General features: G+C 39.1%; 1 protein-coding gene across 1 annotated transcript in view; it reads left to right on the plus strand.

Moving 5' to 3' along the window:
• LOC127568304 (arf-GAP with GTPase, ANK repeat and PH domain-containing protein 1-like) overlaps positions 1–22,577 on the plus strand; it is a 540,943-nt gene that overhangs the window by 195,869 nt on the left and 322,497 nt on the right. Inside the window, 1 exon segment of the mRNA XM_052011908.1 lies at positions 22,318–22,376. Coding sequence (XP_051867868.1) covers positions 22,318–22,376 — 59 coding nt within the window.

A 22,577-nucleotide genomic window follows, 5' to 3' on the forward strand; every position in this document is an offset into this window, starting at 1 on the left:
ATGTGTTTTTATTTTTAACTGATTTACAGAGTGTAAGTAGTGCAGATTCAGGCAATGTTACTTTGCTCTTGTGAAGGCTGCCTGTGAGTCCCATTGAAATGCAGATGTACCTGGGGTGAAGGTACTGCCATCATGCTGTTTGGTAAGCAGTTCCAGAAGGAACCGTGATTAATTTTGGTTGGGATAGTGCATGGTTAAGAGAGGGACTTGCAGATGGCAGCATTTCCAAGTTTTTGGTCAGAGTATATGCCACAGTGTTTACCGATGCTTTATTACCCTTCTGCCTGTGTGGTGCTGGACAGCAAGCAGCTGTGGACTCCTTCCTTTACCATGGCTATCTGCCCAGCTGAGCTGAATGCTGTGCTGTAATCACATAGTACAGCAGTAAGTCACTGGATGGTTAATAGGTAATGGACAATATATGTAGGAGAGCAAAGCAGAGAAGATGGTTTCCTTTTGCTCTCTCAAATCCTGGGCTAAGTGTAAATGGTCACTGGCCAATGACAAAACTCGACAAATACTGGAACAGGATTGTAATGCTGCACATTCCATTCTTTTTTTGGACTGCGTTCCACACAGCACAGGGCTCACAGCAGAAATATTTAGAAAGAAAACATTGCGATCCTTGGAAAGATCTCAAGGTATTTCTTTGTAATCTGAGGAGTATTGTACTTGTATGGCTCTGCATGGGTTGAATAGTGGCAGGCAGCCTTTTTTTTTAAACTTGTGATGCATGTTTATCCTTGAAAAAGACTGTAGACACTTGAATCATTTTGTAGCTTGTTATTAAAACAACAACTTGCATTTGTATAGCCGTTTTAATGTGGTAAAAAGATGCTCCACAAAAGCATTATCAAGCAAAGTTTGACACTGACCAAGTAAGGAGATATGAAGGCAGATGGAGGTGTTTTTTCCAGGAGCATCAGAAAAATGCTGGGGGTGGGGGTTGGTTTGGGAAGGAATTTCAGAAACAGTGGCTAAGAGGCTGAGGAATTGGTCCCCACTGGTGGGGGAATGGAAATTAGGGTGCATAAGGCCAAAACTGTAAGAATACAAAGACTCTGAAGAAGATTACAGACATAAAGAAGGGTTGATGCAATGGAAGGATTTTCTGTGGATTTTAAATTTGAAGTGTTACTGGATCTGGAGCTAGTGTACATCAGTGAGCACAGGGGTGAAGAGGCATAATATATGGAATAATGGGTGTTTTAATTGAAACAGTGGACTTGCAGATTTTTTTATCTTTAATATCTGAGTTTAGAATGTATTACATACTGATACAGTAAATCTATATTTGACAAATTCCTATGAAATGGGTGTGAGTTGGTTTCAGCTTGTGCATGTGAAATCAGCGGCATGGAACTGCCGATAATTCACCACAGTTTTTCGCTAATTTGTCACACTCTGGGTGATAGAGAATGGTGAAAGAAAAGGAAATGTCATTGCAGTCAATCAGAGAGCGCATCTGAGGTTAAGTGGGATAAGGAATAGAAAATGTTGCTGCTTTTCTGGTCAGCAGAAGAGGCTGACGTTCAGGTGTTTTGATCTGGGCTGTTGTTATTACGTGTTCCTGCCCTTGACAATGAGCAGGAATCCCAGCATTTCCTCCTTCCCAATGCCCCCTGCCCCCAATCACTTAAACAAAAAAATAATGCTTTCACTGGTAACAGCTCCATGACCTTTTGCCAAAGCTAGTTTTTAGTTGGAGCAGAATTATATTGATATCTCGATTATTTGGAACTAAAGTCTTTAGAGCAGCCCAAGACTGAATAGAGATATTTAAAATGTTGAAAGGACTGGACAGAGTAGATGTGGCTAGGCTGTTTCCCTTGGTGGGTGAGTCCAGGACCAGAGGGCACAATCTTGGAATTAGAGGGTACAGTTTCAAAACAGAGATGAGGGGAAATTTCTTTAGCCAGAGGGTGGTTAATTTGTGGAATTCCTTGCCAGGTACAGCAGTGGAGGCCAGATCATTGGAGGCATTTAAGGAAGAGATAGATAGATATCTAAATAGTTGGGGTATCAAGGGATATGGGGATAAGGACTGAAAATTGGGATTAGAATAGTTTTTTTTCCCCCCCCCCCCCCCCCCCCATTTCTCATTTCTTTTTCTTTTTTCCCTTTTCCTTGGAGCAGACTCGATGGGCCGAATGGCCTACTTATGCTCCCTTGTCTTGTGATCTTGTGAAATGCCTGTCTTCCAATGCCTGTCTAATGAGGCATTGCATCTTCATCTAACAACAATGGCATGAGTGATGTCTTTGATTTCCTGCTGAGTGCCAGTGTATGGCTTACGGGTTCTGAAATGATTCAGATTTCTTCTTCAGCTGGTTTCCATTCAGTTGTTGGTGTTTTTTTTCCCCTGTTGGAACCTACCTGTTTCTTAATGGAACAGAATGAGGGGCAAGTTTTTACGTGGAGAGTGATAGGTGTCTGGGATGGGTTACCAGGGGTAGTCGTGGAAGCAGGCAGTTTGGTGGAGTTTAAGAGGCTTTTAGATAGACACATGAATATGAAGGGAATGGAGGGATATGGATGATTCACAGGAAAAGGACATTTAGAATAAGTTGGCATCAAGATCGGCACAACATTGTGGGCTGAATGGCCTGTCCAGTGCTGTACTGTCTTATATTCTAATGGAGAAGGAAGTACAATTCTATCAATCTGATCAGGGCAGGTGATTTCCTGCTCTTCACTCTATTTGACCAGATGTTCTGTGAAGATTCTTGTCTCCTCAACAAGTCCTCCACTTCTGGCTCAGAGCTCCCGTGGTAGGCAGAGTGTGGTCAGATGTGGTTGACATGATAACCACACAGTGGAGAGTTCAATAATCTCTTTAGAATTTCACGTTCCCCTGTTTCAGTTGTCTCCTCTTCTGTGGGATATGAATGATGACTGAATGTTATGAGCAAGGTCAGGGGCAATCTGAGTACTTTGCAAAAGTGGTGTTTTGCTTTTACATTGAACTTGTATAAAAAAAATTCTTCTCTTCCAGGACAGACTTGTATCCCTGTTTTGCCGGGTGGACACAATGCACTTGCTCTTTGGGGACATCTAGTCATGAACATCAGCTTGGAAGAGGGGAAAGCAGTTGGGATGGATGTACCTCACTGCCTGGACCTGTGATTGGCAAACTTGGCCAAGCACAGATAAAGTCCAGTGAAGATTCATGGAACAGTTCAAACATGTATCCCCCTCCCCATCCCTTTGTTGGGTCCCCAAAGATCAGGAGTGCAAGGCTGAAGTGCAACGAAAACTTGAGGACCCTGATCCCGCACATTCTGAAAAGTTCACTTCTTTACATTCAGTATAATTGCGGAACACAGACTCCTCCAGGCCATAGAGGTAGTCAACCTGGGAGTCTGAAAATCTAATGCACAGGACTGCTATGCGTAACTCACTCCAAACCAGGTCCCGTACTTTGTCAGCAGGTGAACTTAAGAGAAAATGGTGAATCATTGAAACATACAAAATACTGGGAGACTGCTTCCTGTACCTGGAGATTCTTGAATTGGAAGGTATAGATTAGGGGTGAAGAGTTGGCTGATGAGAATTGTAAAGATTTGGAATTCCCTTTTCCAGAGGGTTGTGACCACACAGTTATCGAGTATGGTGGAGATTAAAATTGTTTGATTTTTGGACACTAAGGGAATCCAGCAATATCAGGATCAGGCAGGAAAATAGATTTGAGGTAGCAAATCAGCCAAGATATTTTTGTATTGGGGGAGCAGACTTGCATCTATTTCTGCATCCATTTCTTACGTGTCATGTTCACACCTGCACAAAGGGAGTCTGCACCTGTTGTCCATTGATCCAAATTTGAACTTTCCAGCATTGGGCAATAATGAGGTGAGCTCTAACTGATTGATTCATGTTCTTGTTCAGGGCAAAGAGGTGAATAATTAACAGTAAAAATGTTTTGGTAACTTAGATCATTAAACTGTGCTGAACGAGGAATAAAACGGTGGCTTCCTTTGTCTTTGTAATTCACTAGCATGCTCCGTTTACTGTCTCCAGCATCAGGGAACTCTGTTCCATTTTGTTTGAGGCTTCGTAGTAATTGTTATGTTTTCTTCAAGATTGTAATAGTAATTGTTCTTTACAATAAAACCTGTAGTTCTCAGGGATAGCTGTACAAATGTAGATATATTCACTTTGTACCTGGTAACATTTTTAGTTAATTGAGTTAATGTAGTTTCTCAATTGTTTTATGTTAATATGTATCTCTGGAGAATCAACTGATATTGGTTACTTAACATGAACTATAAAGTAGCTCACTTATGTATTGCTTTGAGGTTCTATTACTTGGAAATCTTTCCAGCTGAAAAGATTTTATGAATGCACTTTACTCTGTTGAAAAGACCACAATTCATTGTCTACAATCATGTAATAAAAAGCATGTTAAACTGTTGACATTGAGCCTGCCCACTTGCTCTCTGCCAGAGGTCATATGAAGCATGAGAAGATTTTGAGAATGATGGAAATGCCAATTATTTTTCAATTGCAGTTGCAACTACTTAGAAATGCATAGAAAACTAGATAAACAAATTACTAATAATATGGATTTTACCAAACTTTGCATGTTTATTATTCTTCTGGAAATAATGAGGGGAAAACTTTTTTTCCTCAGCTAATGATAAATGCTGTTTCTGAAGTATTGTTCTAACCAGCTCCATTTTGCGAGAATTGTTTGTGGGGGAGCTATGAGCCTTAACGGTAGAAGATCTTCCTGATGCTAAACAGCTTGGGAATGTTCAAAGACAGGCTTGCATTTACCCAACATCTTTAACAACCTGAGGATATCCTAAGCATTAATGCTATTGAACTGTGGATGCTATTTTCCTATGGAAACAGAGCAGCCAATTTCCACAGAATCCTGCAAGTAGGATTTTGATTATGTTTTAAAAAATCTGTTTTTGGGTAATGGTGATGCAAGGTAAATATTGGCCAGCGCCTGGTAAAAACTGCCCTGATCTCCTTTGAAATAATGCCATGGGATCTTGGCATTCTTGGCAGCGGCTCAATGTTGTAGCTGGTAGAGCTGCTACCTCATAGCTCTACATCCCAGATTTGATCATGTCTGTATAGAGTTTGCACATTCTCCTGTGACTGCGTGGGTTTTCCCTGGGTGGCCCACTTTCCTCCCACATCCCAAAGATGTGTGGGTTCAAAGGATAATTGGCTACTATAAGTTGTCCCTATTGTAAAGGTGGCTGGTGGGAGAATCAGGAGGGTGTAAATGGGCATGTGAGAGAGAATAAGTTGTGGGGAACAGGATTGTTCTGAGATTTGGCAAAGATGGTGGATGAATGGCTACCTTCTGTGTTGTAAGGAAATGTGGGAAATATAAAAATCCCCTGCATCCATCTGATTACTCAACGTACCTGCACATTTGTTCACTTGCATTCAGCTCGGTCTTCCTTGCGCTCCCTCATGCTAAACTGCCTTCACCCTGAGCTCCCACCACAGCAAGTTCATGAACTAGAGACACAAGAAACTGCAGCTTCTAGAATCTGGAGAAAAAACAATTTGCTGGAGGAACTCAGCGGGTCAAGCAGCATCATTGTCTCGGGGGAATTGTCTAAGGAATTGTCGGTTTCGGGTCGAAAGCCTGCATTAGGACCTGACGTCAACAATTCCTTTTCCCCCTCACAGATGCTGCTCAACCTGCTGAGTTCCTCCAGCAGATAGTTTACGAACTTAGAGCAACAAATAAACAGGTTGCAAGAAAGAAATCATGTTTAATGCTGAATTTATGAATACATAAATTGCTATTATTTCTGATGACATTTTGGCTTAGATATATAAATTATTATGGCCAAATTTTAAGAACAAAGTATTCTTGCTAGATACTGAGTAGAATTTTTAAAAATAAAAACTACATTTTAAACCAAATGTGAAAACATACTTTAAGTTGCATCATTGCTCTTATTAATCCATTTTATTGTTGCATTACTGGGTTGAATGAGGGTATGTGAACCTTCCAGATATTGTGGGAACTCTGAAACCAATGCAAATTGTAATCATTTCCGTATTTCATGTAAAACGTCTATACAATAATAGATGATTTTAATTATTTCCATGTTAATTCTGTTTGGTTAGTGACTTGCCTTTAACCCTGCTGCTTAAATTGCACATATTGAAGAATTATAGTGACAGTTTTTCATTTCATTTAATGATAACATTGATTCATACTGAAGGAAGCCATTTGATTCAGTTAGCTCTTGGAAGTGGCTATCCATTTGGTCCCATTTCCCCACTTTTTCCATAAACCCTTCTCTTAAAAAAAAGACATTGTTATTCAATTATTTTTAAAGCTCTTATTGATTCTACTCTTGCAATTGTTCTTGTACATCATTTCCAAATCCTAGCAGCCCTGGCAGTTTTTAACATTTCTCCTAAATCCAATCTCTATTCCTTTGGTGCCTGTGATAAATTTATGTTGTCTAGCCATTGACTTGTGGAGATAACTTTTCATTATTTAAGTGGTCAAAAGTGTTTTAATGCAACAAGTCACAGTTCCTATCATAATGGGAGCTCTTGCTCCAAACTATTATTTTATTAACTCTCTTATAAACATAGCTTTTGTACAGATTCCTCTTTATAAAGTAAACACAGAAAACATTAGAAATACTTGGCAGATTGGGCAGCATCAGTGGAAAGACAAACAGAGTTTATGTTTTGGATTGAGGACCTTTCATCAGAACTGAGGTTTCTCTGTTTCTGTCACCAGAGATGCTGCCACAACTGCTGGGAATAGCCAACATTTTCTGTTTTTATTTCTAATTTCCAGCATTTGATGTGTTTTTGCTGCCCTCTCTTTCGCTGTCCTCTCGCTATTATCAATTTGACCTCCCACTTCTAGCAAGTTGTACAACTAGTCTTTCTGCTTATCTCCTGTTCTGAAAACTTGTGCATTGGTGTATATAACCCTTTCTCTATTCTTCTTCTCTTCTGTGCATTTATTTTCAAAGAGCAGCTCTTTCTCCTCTCCACTAATCCATCTTTATTCTTCTGACTTTCCTTACCATTTGTCATCACCACTAATTGTATGATGTAATTAAACTAACTTTTTTGTTTGGGGTGGAAGAACCTTGAATTATAGAATAATTGGAAATTAACAATTTAGAAAGTCAAGAGCACTTGTTTGCCAGCCAGTATTGTGTTCAACAGCTGTGTCTTCTTGGACCTCACTACTTGAATTTGCACAACTTGGAGAACTTATTTAGACCCTATTTCTAATTCATTTGATGTTCATGTAATTTAATTGTGCTAAAAGAGCCCATTTGATTTGGTTGACATTTCTAGATTAAGCATTTACAATTTTTACTGCTTCTAACAAATCAATTTTTGTTCTTCACTTGTTCCATGCTCTTTCAAAGATTATATCCTAATATTACTAGATTGGATTAGGAATGGCCCTTTTAAATGTGTTTTAAAAGGATGTAAGAAAGGTTGAAGAACCTACTACATTTGATGTATTTTCTGCACATCTTAGCAAAGCTTTTCACAAAGGGTAGTCAGAAAAGTAAAATCCGATGGCGTTCATGAGAAAGTGCCAAGTTAGATCCAAAGCTGGATCAAATACTGAAGTGCTTATTAACTAGAATACTAGTTCTTCAGCGCATGGTCCAAAGTGCCTTGCTTTTCCTAATGTATATCAACGGTTTAAATTTAGAAGCCAAAATAAAATTTCTGCAACTGATATGAAAATTATGGTTGATAGGAAGGGAAAAAAAACTATTTTTGCAAGCAACTTCAGATTGCAGTAAAATAGAAATCAGGCTGACATTGGAAGACCAGTCATCCTGATAATTAAGCACTTTGAGGTTTAACTCACAGGATTCTGAATGTCTTTCAGCAGGGAGAGGAGGACAGGTTCAGTACCTGTCAGCATCGGTTCATAGGGAGAATGGAACCCTGCCTGTGGCAGCAGTTGATGCCTTTCAGTGTTTCCAGATTCTTTTAGAATATGGTTGTTGGTAAAGGCAGCTTGTCAGTTATGACAGTTTGGGTAAAGTAAGCTTTTGCCTTACCTAGAACTGCCAGATTTAAAAGGGCTACAGACTGGACACATGTTTATGTTCTATGAGCAAAATGGCAATTTGGAGAAATATGGCCATTTCCAAAATTGCATTTCGTTTCTAAATTTATTCACAATCTTAATCTTCGCCCAGGTGATCTTTGCTGATGTGGGAAATCCTTCCCACCACAGCAACCTTCCTGCACTCTATAAATGAAGTTCTGGGAACAGCAAATAAATTGTAGAATGAACTGAACATGCTCATGCTCATGCTCATATGGTTAATGAGAAGGTACAGGTAGCACCTCTGGAACAGTGTCCCAGGAATTGCACATCTGGGTTTACAACTAGGGGTGGGTTTCCACGGAGGCAGTGTTTATGGAAATGGGGAGTTAGGTTCCCCTATGCTTGATGCTCAGTTCCAAAGATAAATTTTGATAAGTTCATGGTATAAATGGGAATGGATTATTATTAATTATAATATTTTGTAGCAGTAATGAAAGTTGATTCCCTGATGAATTCATCATGATCCTTTTGTAGAACAGTTTCTTAGATGGAGAACCTGTATTAAACAAGTATTGAAGTCTCCATGTCAAAGTGAGTTCTCTTTGGCAATCATAAAAGCACTAAGACCTTGCTCACCAAGTTCCTTCATCCTCCGCTCACCAACTACTCAAAAGACCTGCTCCACTTGGTATAATAATGACCAACCTATGTGGAAATTTTGCTTTAATTGTACATTGAAACAGAAGTGGAGAGCAGTGGCTGCATTTCAAACTTCATTTGGATAGTTTTCTCCTAGTTGCTTATTGTTTAACAGAAACCTGACTTTTTGTATGAAGTTCCTCTGCTTTTGGCTTCATTCATGTCACAGTGATTTGAAGTCTATTTGTCATGGTTTCCATTATGATGAGCAGACAGAAAACAAATTAAAAAAAACAAATTAAATGACATCTGTTGTTTCCAAATCCACTTCCAACAGAAGTCCAAAAATAGGTAGGTTTGGAATACAGACTTAGTCCTGAATCATCAATTACTGAGGTTGTTGCTAATTTTATAATGTAAAACAGCACATCCCGAAGTAGCATTTTAAATAATCTGCCTTAACCAAATAGGGTTTTGATGAATTCTCTTTGTTTGGAGTAACTTCAATATAAAATGTGTTTCATTCTTTATATTTTCTTTTGTGTACATCATGCATGATTCGTGAGATTATCCCAATATCTAGCTATGTGGCTGTGAAGAACTGTGTGCAATAAAAGTCACTTGTCTTCCCTTCTCTCTATGATTCTGTACATCATGATTCTATACTTTGCTCCAGCAACATTCCTGGTGTCTGATGCATTTACACTCACGAGGTTGAACTCGTGCCCTTAGCTTCAATGTAAACTGCTGAAAAATGCACAAAACTAGCATGGCAGCATGTATAATTTATGTGAGGCAACCTTCAAAGACTTGGTCTATTTTAAAAATTTCAAAGAATATTTGTATAGCTGTATTTGTTACCCTAACAAGTGACTCGATCCCACTAAAGTAATAGTCTTTAAAAGGAATATTTATTTTTTTAAAGGCTAATAATTCCTTGCTAGAGTGAAAGGTTTTCTTTTCCCATCATCGCCGTTCTTCAGCTGAAAGATATTGTTCTAATTGTGACGGTGGTTGGTTTTGTGTTTTGCAAATGCCAGGTTCTTTTGCAGTTAAGAAGCTGTCATACTGGAGCAAAATAGCATGTTGAAAGGATAGCAGTGGCAGTTTATGATTAATGTTGTATATGTAATTAGTGTGATTCACCTGTATTTATTGGCAAATTGACTGCTAGGTTGATGGATTCAGATCTAGTAGTCACTTCAAAAGCCAATAGGTTTTGTACTTGAACCAAGTTTGCAGGGCCATGGGACCAATGAACAGCTTTCATTGAGCGGGCGGAGGCATGATGGTCCATATTGTTCCTCCTGTGTTGTAAAGTTATTGCTGTCCATTTGTTGTGGAAACTTTTTTCAGGCACCCTGGAAAGAAGACAAGTTAGATGGCTAAATGTTCTGCTTCTCCAGTGTGCTAGTAGTCCCAACTTCAGAGTGCCCATCATGTGGTATTTCCTGCACCAGCATCACCCGGCATCAGGACATGATGCAGGATTTCAACACGAAGCGTTGACAATTCCTTTTCTCCCACAGATGCTGCTCGACATGCTGAGTTCCTCCAGCAGATTTTGTTGTTCCAAGAAATAAAGCACATTCCACCTGTCACATTGGAAGATCTTTGATCTCCTTTGGAGTGCAGAACACACAGAGGAAAGCTTGTTTTTATTTTGGAATGATAAAAAAGGAACCTGCATTGAATAGCTCTGCCTAGGGCTCGTAACACAGACATTATTCTGTATAAAGTAAATCCCCTCTAGAGTGAGAAAGTGCTATTCTTTTGGACCTGAATGCCCAGCCTATTGTTGATGAAGCACTTGACCCAGGCATAGCTGTCCCTCAATAATTTTTTCTGGACCCGACGGAACATCGACCCTGCGGATCTCAGTGATGCCTGTGAAAGCTGATGTGACAAGCCCTTGTGTGTTGATGTCATCAGCATTAAAGGCAAACGGACTCTGTTCTGTGCTGCAGTTTCCCTATCTGCACAAATATAAAGATTCATCATAGTTCATATCAAACATTGGCACATCGCTAATATTCCAAAACAAAAATGAGCTTTTAATCAATCCTTTGCATTGCAGGAATTTTTAAATTGTCTGTTGTAGAGTTAAAAAGACGTAATTGCATATTCCAGCTGATAACACTCAGAATATTGTACACATTCTCTGTCACATGCTCCCATACCAATTTCCACAGTCCCTCCAAGGCAAAGGTGTTTTACTGAGGAAACATGAATTCTGGCCCATGAAAAAGTTGGTATCTTTGGAGGAGGTTACAATGGCAACTGGCAGTGGTTGTGACTGATATTGTGGCCTTTTGTTTTGCCTTGTTACTCAAATACGAGATAGACTAGTCGAGTTACATGTTTTGGTTGTTACTGACGTTCATTATGTTGCATTCTACATCTCCATAAAGCAATTTAAAATCTACATTAGATTTTTCTTGTTTAGCACTGACTGTATCTGCTTTCAGATGGAATCGTAGCCAAAGGCATCCAGATGAGAATGTAGTTTCTGAGGTCTGCTGCTGCACAAGCAGATACTTTGCAGTTCAAGTCACCCACCTTGCAGTGAAGTCTGATTGTGAACCAATACCTGGGTTTGGTGCTGATTTGCATCTTGGATTTGGCCATTGGGGATAAACGTGAAATTATCTTGATGTGTGCAAGAAAACAATGTACCTAACACTCTGTCCAGGTTCCTTCCTTCCTTTGCTGAAATGCAACCTTGTTCTGAGTTGCATTCTTCAAAATCAAAGTTAGTTTATGTTAAAAGAAAGGAGTAATATTAACAATGTATATATTCCACCACTGTCTGTAAAAAGTTTGTATGTTCTTCCCATGTCTGCATGGGTTTCCTCTGGGTGCTCTGGTTTCCACCCACATTCCAAAGATGTACAGGTTAGGAGCTGTGGGCATGCTATGTTGGCCCCGGAAGAGTGGCAACACTTGCGGGCTGCCCCCAGCACATTCTCAGTAATGCAAAAAGGCGCATTTCACTGTATGTTTCGATGTACACGTGACTAATAAATAAATATCTATTTATCTATCTATCTTAGAATGAATCTACCATTGCAGTCCGGAGTTATTGCTATTGCTTGTCACCACATTTCTCAAGAATAACCAGGACCTGATGTCGCCTCAGCTATTTCTTCTTTTGCAATTATCTTTGCAGCATGATGGATAGAAATTAATGTGATCAATAACTTCTAAAACTTAATATTTTTTTTGAAATTTACAAAAGCAAGTGGAGCAATAATTTTTGCTGAATTTTCACAGAATCCCCATTAATGCAGTGTTAGCTTGAGATAAGGCAATTCTTTCTCTGATATGTGGTCATGAAGTCTCTACTTAAGTAATATGATAGGAACTGTGGGAAACATTCCCATTCATGATTGCATGGACAATTCCATTCAGTCCTTGGCTTCATGCTGTTTTATTTGGTACAGTGTGTCCAAATAGATTTGTCTGAATTGGCCCAAACAGACATCTATTGTACACTTCTATGCATAGCTTTATTCATAATTGTAAAGTCATTTCATCTGTTGGTTTCACTCAGTGTTTTAAAATGTGCAAGGATAGAACTATGCTTCCTGGAGATTTATTTTCAAGTCAGCATCACACTTGATGAGACTGAAAACTATTTTCCAATGCCTGTTACATCTGTTGACTTTGTTTGCCAAAAGCAAATGGATTAAACATACACATCTTTTTCCCTTCCCATGTGCCTCACAGAGCCAGACTATTAACATTTCAGGTGAATCTGCTTTCCACCTCTTTATCCCAAAAACAAAATGTAGTAAATTGTATTTTGATGGAGTTCCTATATTACTCACCAGGGTGCCAAAATAATTTAAATGTTTTGTATTTTGTATTCCTTTGTCAAAACTGAGTTATGTGGTAACAAGACTGGCTGCATTTTTGCTGGGGATAAGCATCAAAAAATGAAATAATGGAATTTGGATGAAAGCCCTTGGCTGATTTATTCTCTTCCTCTGCTTTTCCGCCTATCATACACCTGATCTCTCTGCCCAGTTCCAACTCCCTTGTTCTTCTGGAGGGCTTTTCAGGAAGCTCAGTCTCAATGCAGTTATTTCAAAACTCTTTTTCAGTTTAGTTTAGGTTAGGTATAATCCAGATGGTTTAAAAACCACTGCTTGCAAACTGGAGACAAATCCAAACTGCCTGTGAAGTTACTATGAAACCTTCATTGATAACCGAGCAGAACTTGGAGATCAAAACATCGAGTTGTCAGTGAATGAGCAAATCAAAATTGACACTTTAGAACGAAAACAACTGATAATGGATTAAACTATCATGTTAAGAGTAAGCTGTCTTTACCAATCCTTTTCCATCTCCATTCCTCAATCCTGATGATGCCAGAGACCAAGAGGAATAAATTAACTGATTCTATGACTGGTATTTCTTTGAATGTGAACCTTCATATTTCAGAAAGCTTTGTATGTGAACGTAATCTTTCCCTTAATCACTGTGCAATCAATATGCATGGCAGTTTTATGAAAAATGTTTGTAGTGTACACACTTGAGAACAGAGAATTGTAACTATTAAATCTTTACTCAATGGTGTTACCAATCCATGACTATTATATGCATACTGAATATCACATAAAAGGTAACTAAACAAAACCAGTGATAGATAGGTCCCCCTTAGAACAGTGACTGCACCTCAAAACAAAACCCAGTTCATTGTCTGTATGAAAAAGTCCTGAAAGGGACCGTAAATACAGTTTTTAAAAAAAATTTTTTACTTATCTAAATGTCACATATGTTGAATGCATTATTGATGATCCTATTTCCCTGTCATTATTTTCCTGAATCAGGAATGCTAACACCCCCTTTTATTAACTGAACTGAATTTGAAATATGTTTGGTATTACATGGAGCTGTGTTGGTTGTATGTTTTTAGAATTTGCTTAAATGAGAGGGAGCAAGATGAAAAAATTTATCATAACTGGAAAAATATTTGGAAAGCACAGGAATTTTTGGGGCTTTATGGTGGCGCTGGAAAAGTAAAAGGATAATGCTGACCTGATACAGGATTAAATTGGACTCTAATTGAAATATTGTGTGCTAGGCAAAGCAACTGTTCTAGTGAGACCATATCCAAAACCGTAAACTTTCACTTCCTCTATCAGCACCTCATGGCTGCAGTGGATACCATCTTTTAAAATATCCGCCTTCCATTGCTTACCAGTGTTGCATACTTTTTCAGTACCACACCTGAACTACATAATTGTATAATCAAAATAATGTCAATAATTAAAACAGGACTAAACTGATAGCATTGTAGGCAAATAGTCCTTGTCAGGTAGCATCACTAAAAAGTTTGATTCTCATCTTAGTCTGAATTTTATTACTTAATTTCGAGAAACTGAAAGCAGTGGCCAGCAATATTCTTATTTCATTTATGGTGGGCTTACTTGCAAGGCTGGCATTTATTGCTAATGTTGTGAAGATGGTGATGAGCTGTCTGACTGGGCCTCTGAAGGTGATCTCAGGGTGAGGACATAAGAATTAGGAGCAGGAGTGGGCCCCTCAAGTCTGCTTTGCTATTCATCAGGATCCTGACTGATCTACCTCAGCTCAATTTTCCTGCTGTATCCCACTATCCCTCGAGCCCCTTAATATCTGGAGATCTGTCCATCTCTGTTTTGAATGAAATCAATGACCAATCCTCCATCGTTCTCTGAAGATTCAATACTCATCAAGGAACTTCTCCAACTTCGCCCTAAATGCCAGCACCCTCATTCTGAGACTTTGATCCCTAGTCCTGCCAGGAAAAGTGTCCTCCCTGTATGCACCCTTTTGAGCCCTATAACAAATTAGTAATTTTTGTGGAATCACCTCATTATTTCTAAACTGTGCTGTATGCAATAGACATCAGTATAGGTCTATCTGTCCTCAGGTCTACTCTTAGACCTCATTTTGAATCATGAACAAACTTTGAAAAATGACACTTGGACTCCTCAGTCATATCAATGCCCAAACCCCAATCCCTTCACACAGCTTCAGAAAGGCCCATTTATTCCACTTTGTGCTTTCTGTCCTTTAACCATTTCTCGGTCAATACTTGAACATTACCCAAATTCCATATGTTCTAACCTTGTTGATCAACTGCCTGTTTGAGACCTAATAGAGCAGCATATCTACTTCATTTAGTTTATTAGTCACATCCTCAAGGACCTCTGATATATTAGTCAAACATTATTTCCTTTCATAAATCCCTGCTAAATCTGCTCAGTACTATGATTTTCAAGGTGACCTGTTATTACATTCTTATAGATTATAGCATTTTCCCTACCACTGACGTTAGGCTACTAGCTCAGTAGTTCCCTGTTTCCTCTTTTCCTCCTTCCTTAAATAGTGGTGTCACACTTGCTTCTCTCCAATCTGGATTTTTGCCTCAACTTTTGCTGAGCAAGCTGTACACTTCCATTTGGATCAATTATTGGGGTGGCGCAGTGGTGCAGCTTTAACAACCCAGGTTCAGTTCTAACCTCTGGTGCTGTCTGAATGGAGTTTGCACATTCTCCTTGTAGTGTCATGTGTTTCCTCTGAGCGTAGCATTTTCCTCCTCCATCCCAAAGACTGCAGGTTCGTGGATTAATTGGCTGCTGTAAATTGCCTAGTGTGTGACTGAGTGGTAGAATTTGGGGGAAGTTGATGGGAATGTAGGGAAGGGTCTATTTCTGTGTTGTATGACTCTTGTCATTTAGTTTGAGGATAATGGAAAAGTCGCATACTTAAATGACATAAAATGTTTGTATAAAAGCATCGTAAGATGGAGAGTATTTATGAAGTTATACCAATTCTGTTGGAAAATAATAGGCACGTTACATAATGTTTTGCCATGACTGATACACCTCAGAGTGAAATGGATTTGTTCTCAATTTTATCTTTTGACCATGGCTTCAGATTCTTTCAGTTTTAATGATTTTTATGATGCTTGCAGCAGAGTTGATCAGAAATTCAAATGTAGTTGTCATGGTATCCAGGCTGTTAATGGTTGTTTTAAACAGTAGCGGATTAATAAATAGGGTGAACTGAAGAGACACTTCAATTAGCACCTCTTCATGTGCTTGGCTTAGTTTGAAGGAAGCCTTTGGCTGATTCCATGCTGAGAAGCAGCCCTGGACCCCTGTAGATGCCTGATGAGTATAGCTTGGTCTCGGTGGGAAGCAGATCCCACTCAGCACCAGCAGTCAGGATGCGAGAACCTCAGATGAAAAAAAGCCATGGAATCTTATCTCAAGCTTTGTATCAACATCAAAGCAACATGAATGTGCCTTATCCTTCAAACAGCAGCCTGATTGAAGGGCCTTGTGGATGCAGCCTGAATGTTTGTGAGAAGTGTGGTTTGTGATGATGGAAGAATGTGTTGAGTTTGCCATACTGTTGTCATGGTAACATGCTCATTAATGACTTGCCTTTGAAAACGGCTATGTGTCTGCAGGCGAGCTGTATGCAATTTCCCCTGAATAACAACACTGCAAATGTTTCAAAGGCTGACACATAATCATATCTTGTTTATTTTTAGCTAGGTACAATGTCACTAGTTAGTTGAGGCAACCACTTCTCTCTTCTGTATTCCTGCACTTCAGTTTTTAGGTTTAATTGGAGTTTTTGAAATAGCACGTGTAATGAATACAATATGTCCTTATGGTTGGATAGAATGTTGATCAGTTGGCACCCAATATTTCCCTTAATTGGGCTGGCTCTGGTTCATTTTGTTTATGCACCCTGTAGTTTTGAACAGTAATTTTCAAAGCTTTGTGTATGTGAATCCTCCCTGATGCACTCCCTTGGATCTTCCACTTCCCCTAATCCCCTATCTTCCAAATGGAAAGAATCCAAGTGGAAAAATATATTGTCATTACAAAGATTTTTTATGGTTTCGTAGACAGCTTTGGAAAAAAACATAATAATTAAAAATGTATGGATACCTGAAAACCTCTTATTCCAAAAGCAGCAGTTTTAAAAGCCTTTGATTTTTTTTAAAAGAAGTTATTTAATCCCCTTTGTGTAAAACTTGTTGGTTTTAGCTTGACTGAGTCAGTGGGCCCTCTCAAACTGACCATAACATGTCATCAGTAAGGCTGGGTGTTGTGTGCTGCTGGCTGACCTCATGCCCTGTTGGGCCTTGTTGAGCTCCGACTGGATATTAGACCAGAGAATCTTGCATTATTACTGTTCATTTGAGGACTTTGTTAATCGATTACAGCAACACAACCTGGGAACCTTGCCCAGGGATTCTGTCTGATGATGGATATTTGACTTGGTATCGTAGAGAAAAAAAGTAGAATTTAAACTCAGTTTTTGACAAAGATCAAATGCTATTTTAAACGTGATGGAGGATGCTGAATTGGAAGGTTACACCATACACACCAAATGTAGGATCTGCCCGCAAGAGTGCTGGAGGCCAGATCATTAGATATATTTATGGTGCAGATGGATAAATATTTGAAAGATTGAGGAATTGAGCGTTATGGAGAACTGGCGCAGAAGAGGCCAGCATAGATCAGCCAAGATCGTATTGAATGGCAGGGCAGGCTTGATGAGCCTGGTGGCCTACTCCTGCTCCTACTTTCTTGTATTCAATGCAAATAAAAGGAATGGTGGTTATTTCCCTACCCCGTCAGCTTCTCCATCGTCCCTATTCTTGGCCTTTCAGAATGATATCAGACTTTCAAAAAAACTTATTGGATTGTCAGATTATTCTTCTTGAGCCAATGAGAACACTTGTAAAATACCTAACTTGGGCTTATTTCTGAATTGGTGATTGGAATTTTTAAAAAAAAAATTACAGTGCAAATAATTAAAAAAACAGTTCTATTAAGGCCATGTTTGGAATTCAGTCTAGATGCATTACAATTCTACTTCTATAAATGTGCTTTTTGGTGTGTGCATCTTTATTTATTGAATTGGGAATATATCTGTCCTGTCAACAGTTGGCAGGTAATGAATTATATGTGCAACATGGTGTTTGGCATGCACGGTTCTAGCCTGTTATTCTTTGGCCCAGTGACTTGCTGTCATTGCCATGTAGCTAGAACAGTGCCAGTTAGTACCCAGCACTGCTCTGCACTAGTTCTAGCAATTTTTCAAGATTGTATTTGGGCCATGCGAAAGCAGATGTTCTAACCTTCAAATCTCTTGTGTTTCAGCCAGCTCCAAATAAAAGCTTGGGATTTTAACACATCTTTTCAGAAAGAAAGTTGTTGTGAAACATTTAGATTGAATGCGTGCCCAGTGACCACAAAGCTTGCATTTAACTATGTTGCAAGTTTTGCATGTGGAAACAATCCAATCAAAGTGAAGTGAAGTTTACACACAGGCTTTAATCAGCAAGTTACTGGTGGCTGCATAATCTTGGAGTACAATGATAAGTACAATGTGAAATGAACTCTTGCAGTCTTGGATGTCAATAGTTGTATTAAAATGCTGCCTTTTATAGTAAAACCTGCTCAGTCTGCAGGACTGGGCACTCTTCTTAAGGTGCTTAGATTCTGTAAAACATAAAGGAATTAACTGCATTTTCAACTGCATTAGTAAAATTGCACTAGGTTACATTGAGGAATACATCCTGATGGGGGAAAATATATGCAATGTTATATTTTTCTGCTGGATTGCATAATTGGTGCAGAATTTTGTGTTTCTGATTGAACAAACTATTTATATTGGGGATATAAGTTGTGCTGGTTTAGTTGCAGTTTTGAAGCATGATTTCCCAATTTATGCACAAAGAAGAAACTAAACGCCTCATAATCTAAGCATAAATAGAGATTATTAAATATCTTATAGATCATGTAAAAGCAAAGATTTGTTTTTAAATATTTCCTTTCTGGCACTTGGGCTGTCCTGTTGTGCTCCAAGGCCTCAAGTACTTTTTGAATTGTAGTCAGTATTTTATACTCTGGTGACGGCATATAAGAGCACAATCTGTGGATTGACTTGAGGTTAAGGAAAATAATCTGAATGAAAGTACCACATTGACTAGGATGTTCTTTGAGACACCATGAGGATGTGAAAGGTTGTATAAAATCCTACAAATTTGTTCTTCATCTTAACATTGATCTGTAATTCAATTTCAAATACTGTTAGCATCTGCTAATTTTCATTATGTAGTTTAAGTACTTGTGAGTGCTGGTTAGCCATGGTTCCTGAGCCAAAGATTCCATGCCCATCCCTGGTCAGCTGTATTTTCTGTATCAAGTTGCCTCCATCGGCTCCATAAGGTCTTTGCTGTTCCCTCAGCTCCAGATTCTACAAATGCAGAATTTTTCTGGCCAGCTACCCATTCTTGACTTTAAATCTCAACTCAAATGACTCAAAAAAAACTCTCCTGACTTGAAATTCCACAGGATCTTTACTCCTGATTAGTGAAAACATCTGAAATGTACTATTCCTGTCCTTTTGCATAAATCCCATTGTGACCTTTTTCTACAATGCACTTGAACCTGGAACCTCTCCTGGCCTGTCTGTTCTGCCAATGCTTTCCCCTTTCCATCTCCACCTCTTCATCCTATGGCACTGTAGGAGGTTAAACCTTCAGCTGCCAGCACCATGAGCTCTTCAATTCCATCCCTGGACCTGGACCTGGACCCGGACCTATTCTCAGCCTCTCCTTCTTTAAAACCCTCCTTCAAACTAACCTCTTTGAATCAGATTTCACTAGCTCACCTAATATCTCTTCCTTTGGCTCAGAATTCTTTTTCTCTTTGTGGATCTTTGAAAAGCTTTGGATGTTTTTTTGCTGTGCTTTAAGGGCGTTGTATAATTGCAAGTGATTCTTGCCATCACAGGCCCATTGGCGAAAGCCGTCATTGTTGCCTGATTTATTATTGGCATTTTAAGAATGTCCCGCACCATTAAAACAGTGGTTGCGCAACTTAATCCTAGCTTTGCATATATCATTAAGGGTTGGAAGATATCCTGTCTTGGCATGAAGTGAGTCACACTGAAATATCACGCCAATATGGGGTGTCGTACATAGAAGCAGAAATTTGCTTTTGCTCAATGAGGCAGCATATAAGTGTGGGAGTTTGTACTGCAGTCTGACAGTAATTGGAAATGTTTGTTGCTTTCAAACCTGGCAAAGTGACCAGCTGTTGCCGAGAGTGTGCTTAGATTAGTGAGCTTTGTCTCGGGATGAAATTCAAATCTGACTCACATCAGGCTAGTTGCAACATAAAGAGCACAGACAGACACTAACCTGACTTGGTTCACTGAGAAGGTTCGTGTATTTCCCCAGCCATCTGTAATGGCTTTGTAATGAAGCGTGTTCGCTGGCAATGCTTTTCCTCTCCATTGTAAATTGTTTCCTGCACTATATGATATCTCTAGTATGAGCAAGGACCATTATTTGTAGCCCTGGGGTTCCATTTGTGACAAACATTCATTAACAAGCTCTTTGAGTAGGATTGTGTCGACGATTAGTTTTTTTTCTTCAGCCTCCATAATTGACCCATTTCCTTTATTCTTTATGTCTCAGTAATAGAATGTGACCTTGTCATTCCCTTCACCAAAACAGGGGTCAGCTATTTTTGGCGAAGGTATTGATTTTCTGCTAGTTTTTCATCAATAGAAATAATAGCTTACTTTGTTCTAAAATAATTTCATGAAATCATGTAAAATTTAATTGTTTAAAAAATTAAACACTCTCGTTTTAAATTCCTTCACAACCATGCTATGGTCACCTGGCCCAGAGTGATTGTGTAGGAGATCTCTGTTACCACGTTGTGGCTGCAGTGCATTATCTGATCGGTATTGTTTCAAATCATAGAAGAGTGTATATATACAGGGTACATAATTATCTTTCTCACATCTGTTTAGGCAAATTATCTTTTTAATATTTGTTCAGAGAGTCTTTGTGTAGAGTTCAATTTGTGGTCCCCATTTCAGAGGCAGATGCCATCACCTATTGAATGTGTGATGCAAGATTCAGCCCTCTGTTGGAGTTAATGGCATGGATCGTGCTCCTCTTCAGCTGGCCTATCCGGCCTTCCACTTTGCTACTGGACTTGGCACTGAGTCCAGGGTCAGAGCTCAGTCATCCAGAGCTGAGGGGCCCTATGCACCATATCCAGCACCTCAGCTTCATGGTAACAATGGCTGGTGTATTTAGTGCAGCTCCATTCATTTGAAAGTGATTGCCAACCTGGATTGTGAAGTTAAATGGTTTGGGTTTTTTCTCCTTTAATATTAATGTTTTCAATTTATTTGGGTTAAATGTTTAAACGTAAAATTATCTTTAATTTCAATTTTTAAGCAATTTTTAAATCTATTTTAATTGTTTTTAAATGTCTCTGCTCATCAGAGATAGATAGGATCACCAGGGTTGTTTAGGGCAGGGTTTAGGATCTACTACCTGAGGCTTGGTTGCAGTTTGTGGACAGCTGTAGCAATGAGGCCTCTAAATCGGACCCACAGTACTGCAAAGGTGAGTATGACCACAGGAATGAGCTCAAGATGTGAGCAGGGCGGAGCACAGTCCAGCCCAATGTTGATTCCTGGACTGTCTGGAGAAAACTCAGATGATCTTTGAGGATTGCTAACCCAAGAAAGAAGGGAAGAGTCTTTGTTTCCTCTTCAGAGTTGCCAAGATTCACCGTTATGGACATTATGCTACAGAAGTTTGTTGAGCAGTCTGTGTTTTGAAATGGGTCTTGATTTGACATTGACACTGGATTGTGAATGATGTGATTGTCTCAGTTGAGTTTTCAGTGCCACTGCAGTGGTTTCTAAGTCTCCACTCTGCCAAGCTATTGACCGGATCTTGCAGAAAGAGAAAGGTGTCTGGTGCTACTTCCATTAATTCTATGAGAAGCATTGGTAGCACTCCCACCCTTTGGTTTCAAATTCCACTCCAGAGACTTAATAAAATCTAGACTAATTTGTCCAGTGCTGCTCATCTTTCAGAAGAGATGTTAAGCTGACAGCCAATCTGCCCATTTAGGTGCTGTATAAGGTCTCGGGGCACTATTTGAAAAAAAGCAGGGGACTAACCAAGTCTTCCTTTTGGTAAAACATCATTTGCATCATTGGATCCAATGATTATTGTTCACGGATTATAATACTTTATTAGTTTGGGTGTAAGATCATGTTTTTGGCTTGTGGGGTTTCTGAAGTTTGCCTGTGGAAGAATGTATTCTGAGTACCAGAATACTTGCAAACAGCAGCTTAATCATGATCTTGAGCGGGATGCTCAAGAGTGGTCAGACTGATTTTCTCATAGTGAGAAACATGTGGCATAGAATTGGGATGTAAGGAGTTGTGGGGAAAAACTTATCCTATACTATACACTTGTAGGCAAATCTGTGAGGTAAATGATTTCTGTTCATTTCAGTTTCATGGAGTACAGACTTCTGCCAACTGAAATCACTTAGTTGCATTCTAAAAACTGACAAATATCAGTGCTTTTCTGTGGTGAAACCAAACTTTGTGAATGAGTTATGCGAAGATTAGGGTTAGTTAACTCATGTCGATAAGGATTTAGCAATCTTTGTAAACTGTTGCTTGTCCCTTTCTGTTTTTGCTCTCTAAATTGTTCTTTTCAAAGGGCAGCCAAATGTTGCTTTGCCTTTTACAAACATTCTTATTGAGTTTAATTTTGGCTATGGGCTTGTGTTTTGCAGATGCATTTGTGAACAGCCAAGAGTGGACACTTAGCCGATCTGTGCCAGAACTCAAAGTGGTGAGTAATGTCACCAGCACCTTCAAATAAGCTCTTGGGAATGATTCCAACAGAGTTACTCTCTACAAAGGTTTAAAAGATATGAAAGCTCAACTTGGCTATTTTTATTCTGTTGCCCTTTGCCAAGGTTATTTCATTTCCTCATCTCCTTAACTGCTATTACAGCCCAGTTCAGCTTTAAACGCAGAAACATTGCTACCT

Source organism: Pristis pectinata, chromosome 1 (assembly GCF_009764475.1).
Source record: "Pristis pectinata isolate sPriPec2 chromosome 1, sPriPec2.1.pri, whole genome shotgun sequence".
Classification (NCBI taxonomy): domain Eukaryota; kingdom Metazoa; phylum Chordata; class Chondrichthyes; order Rhinopristiformes; family Pristidae; genus Pristis; species Pristis pectinata.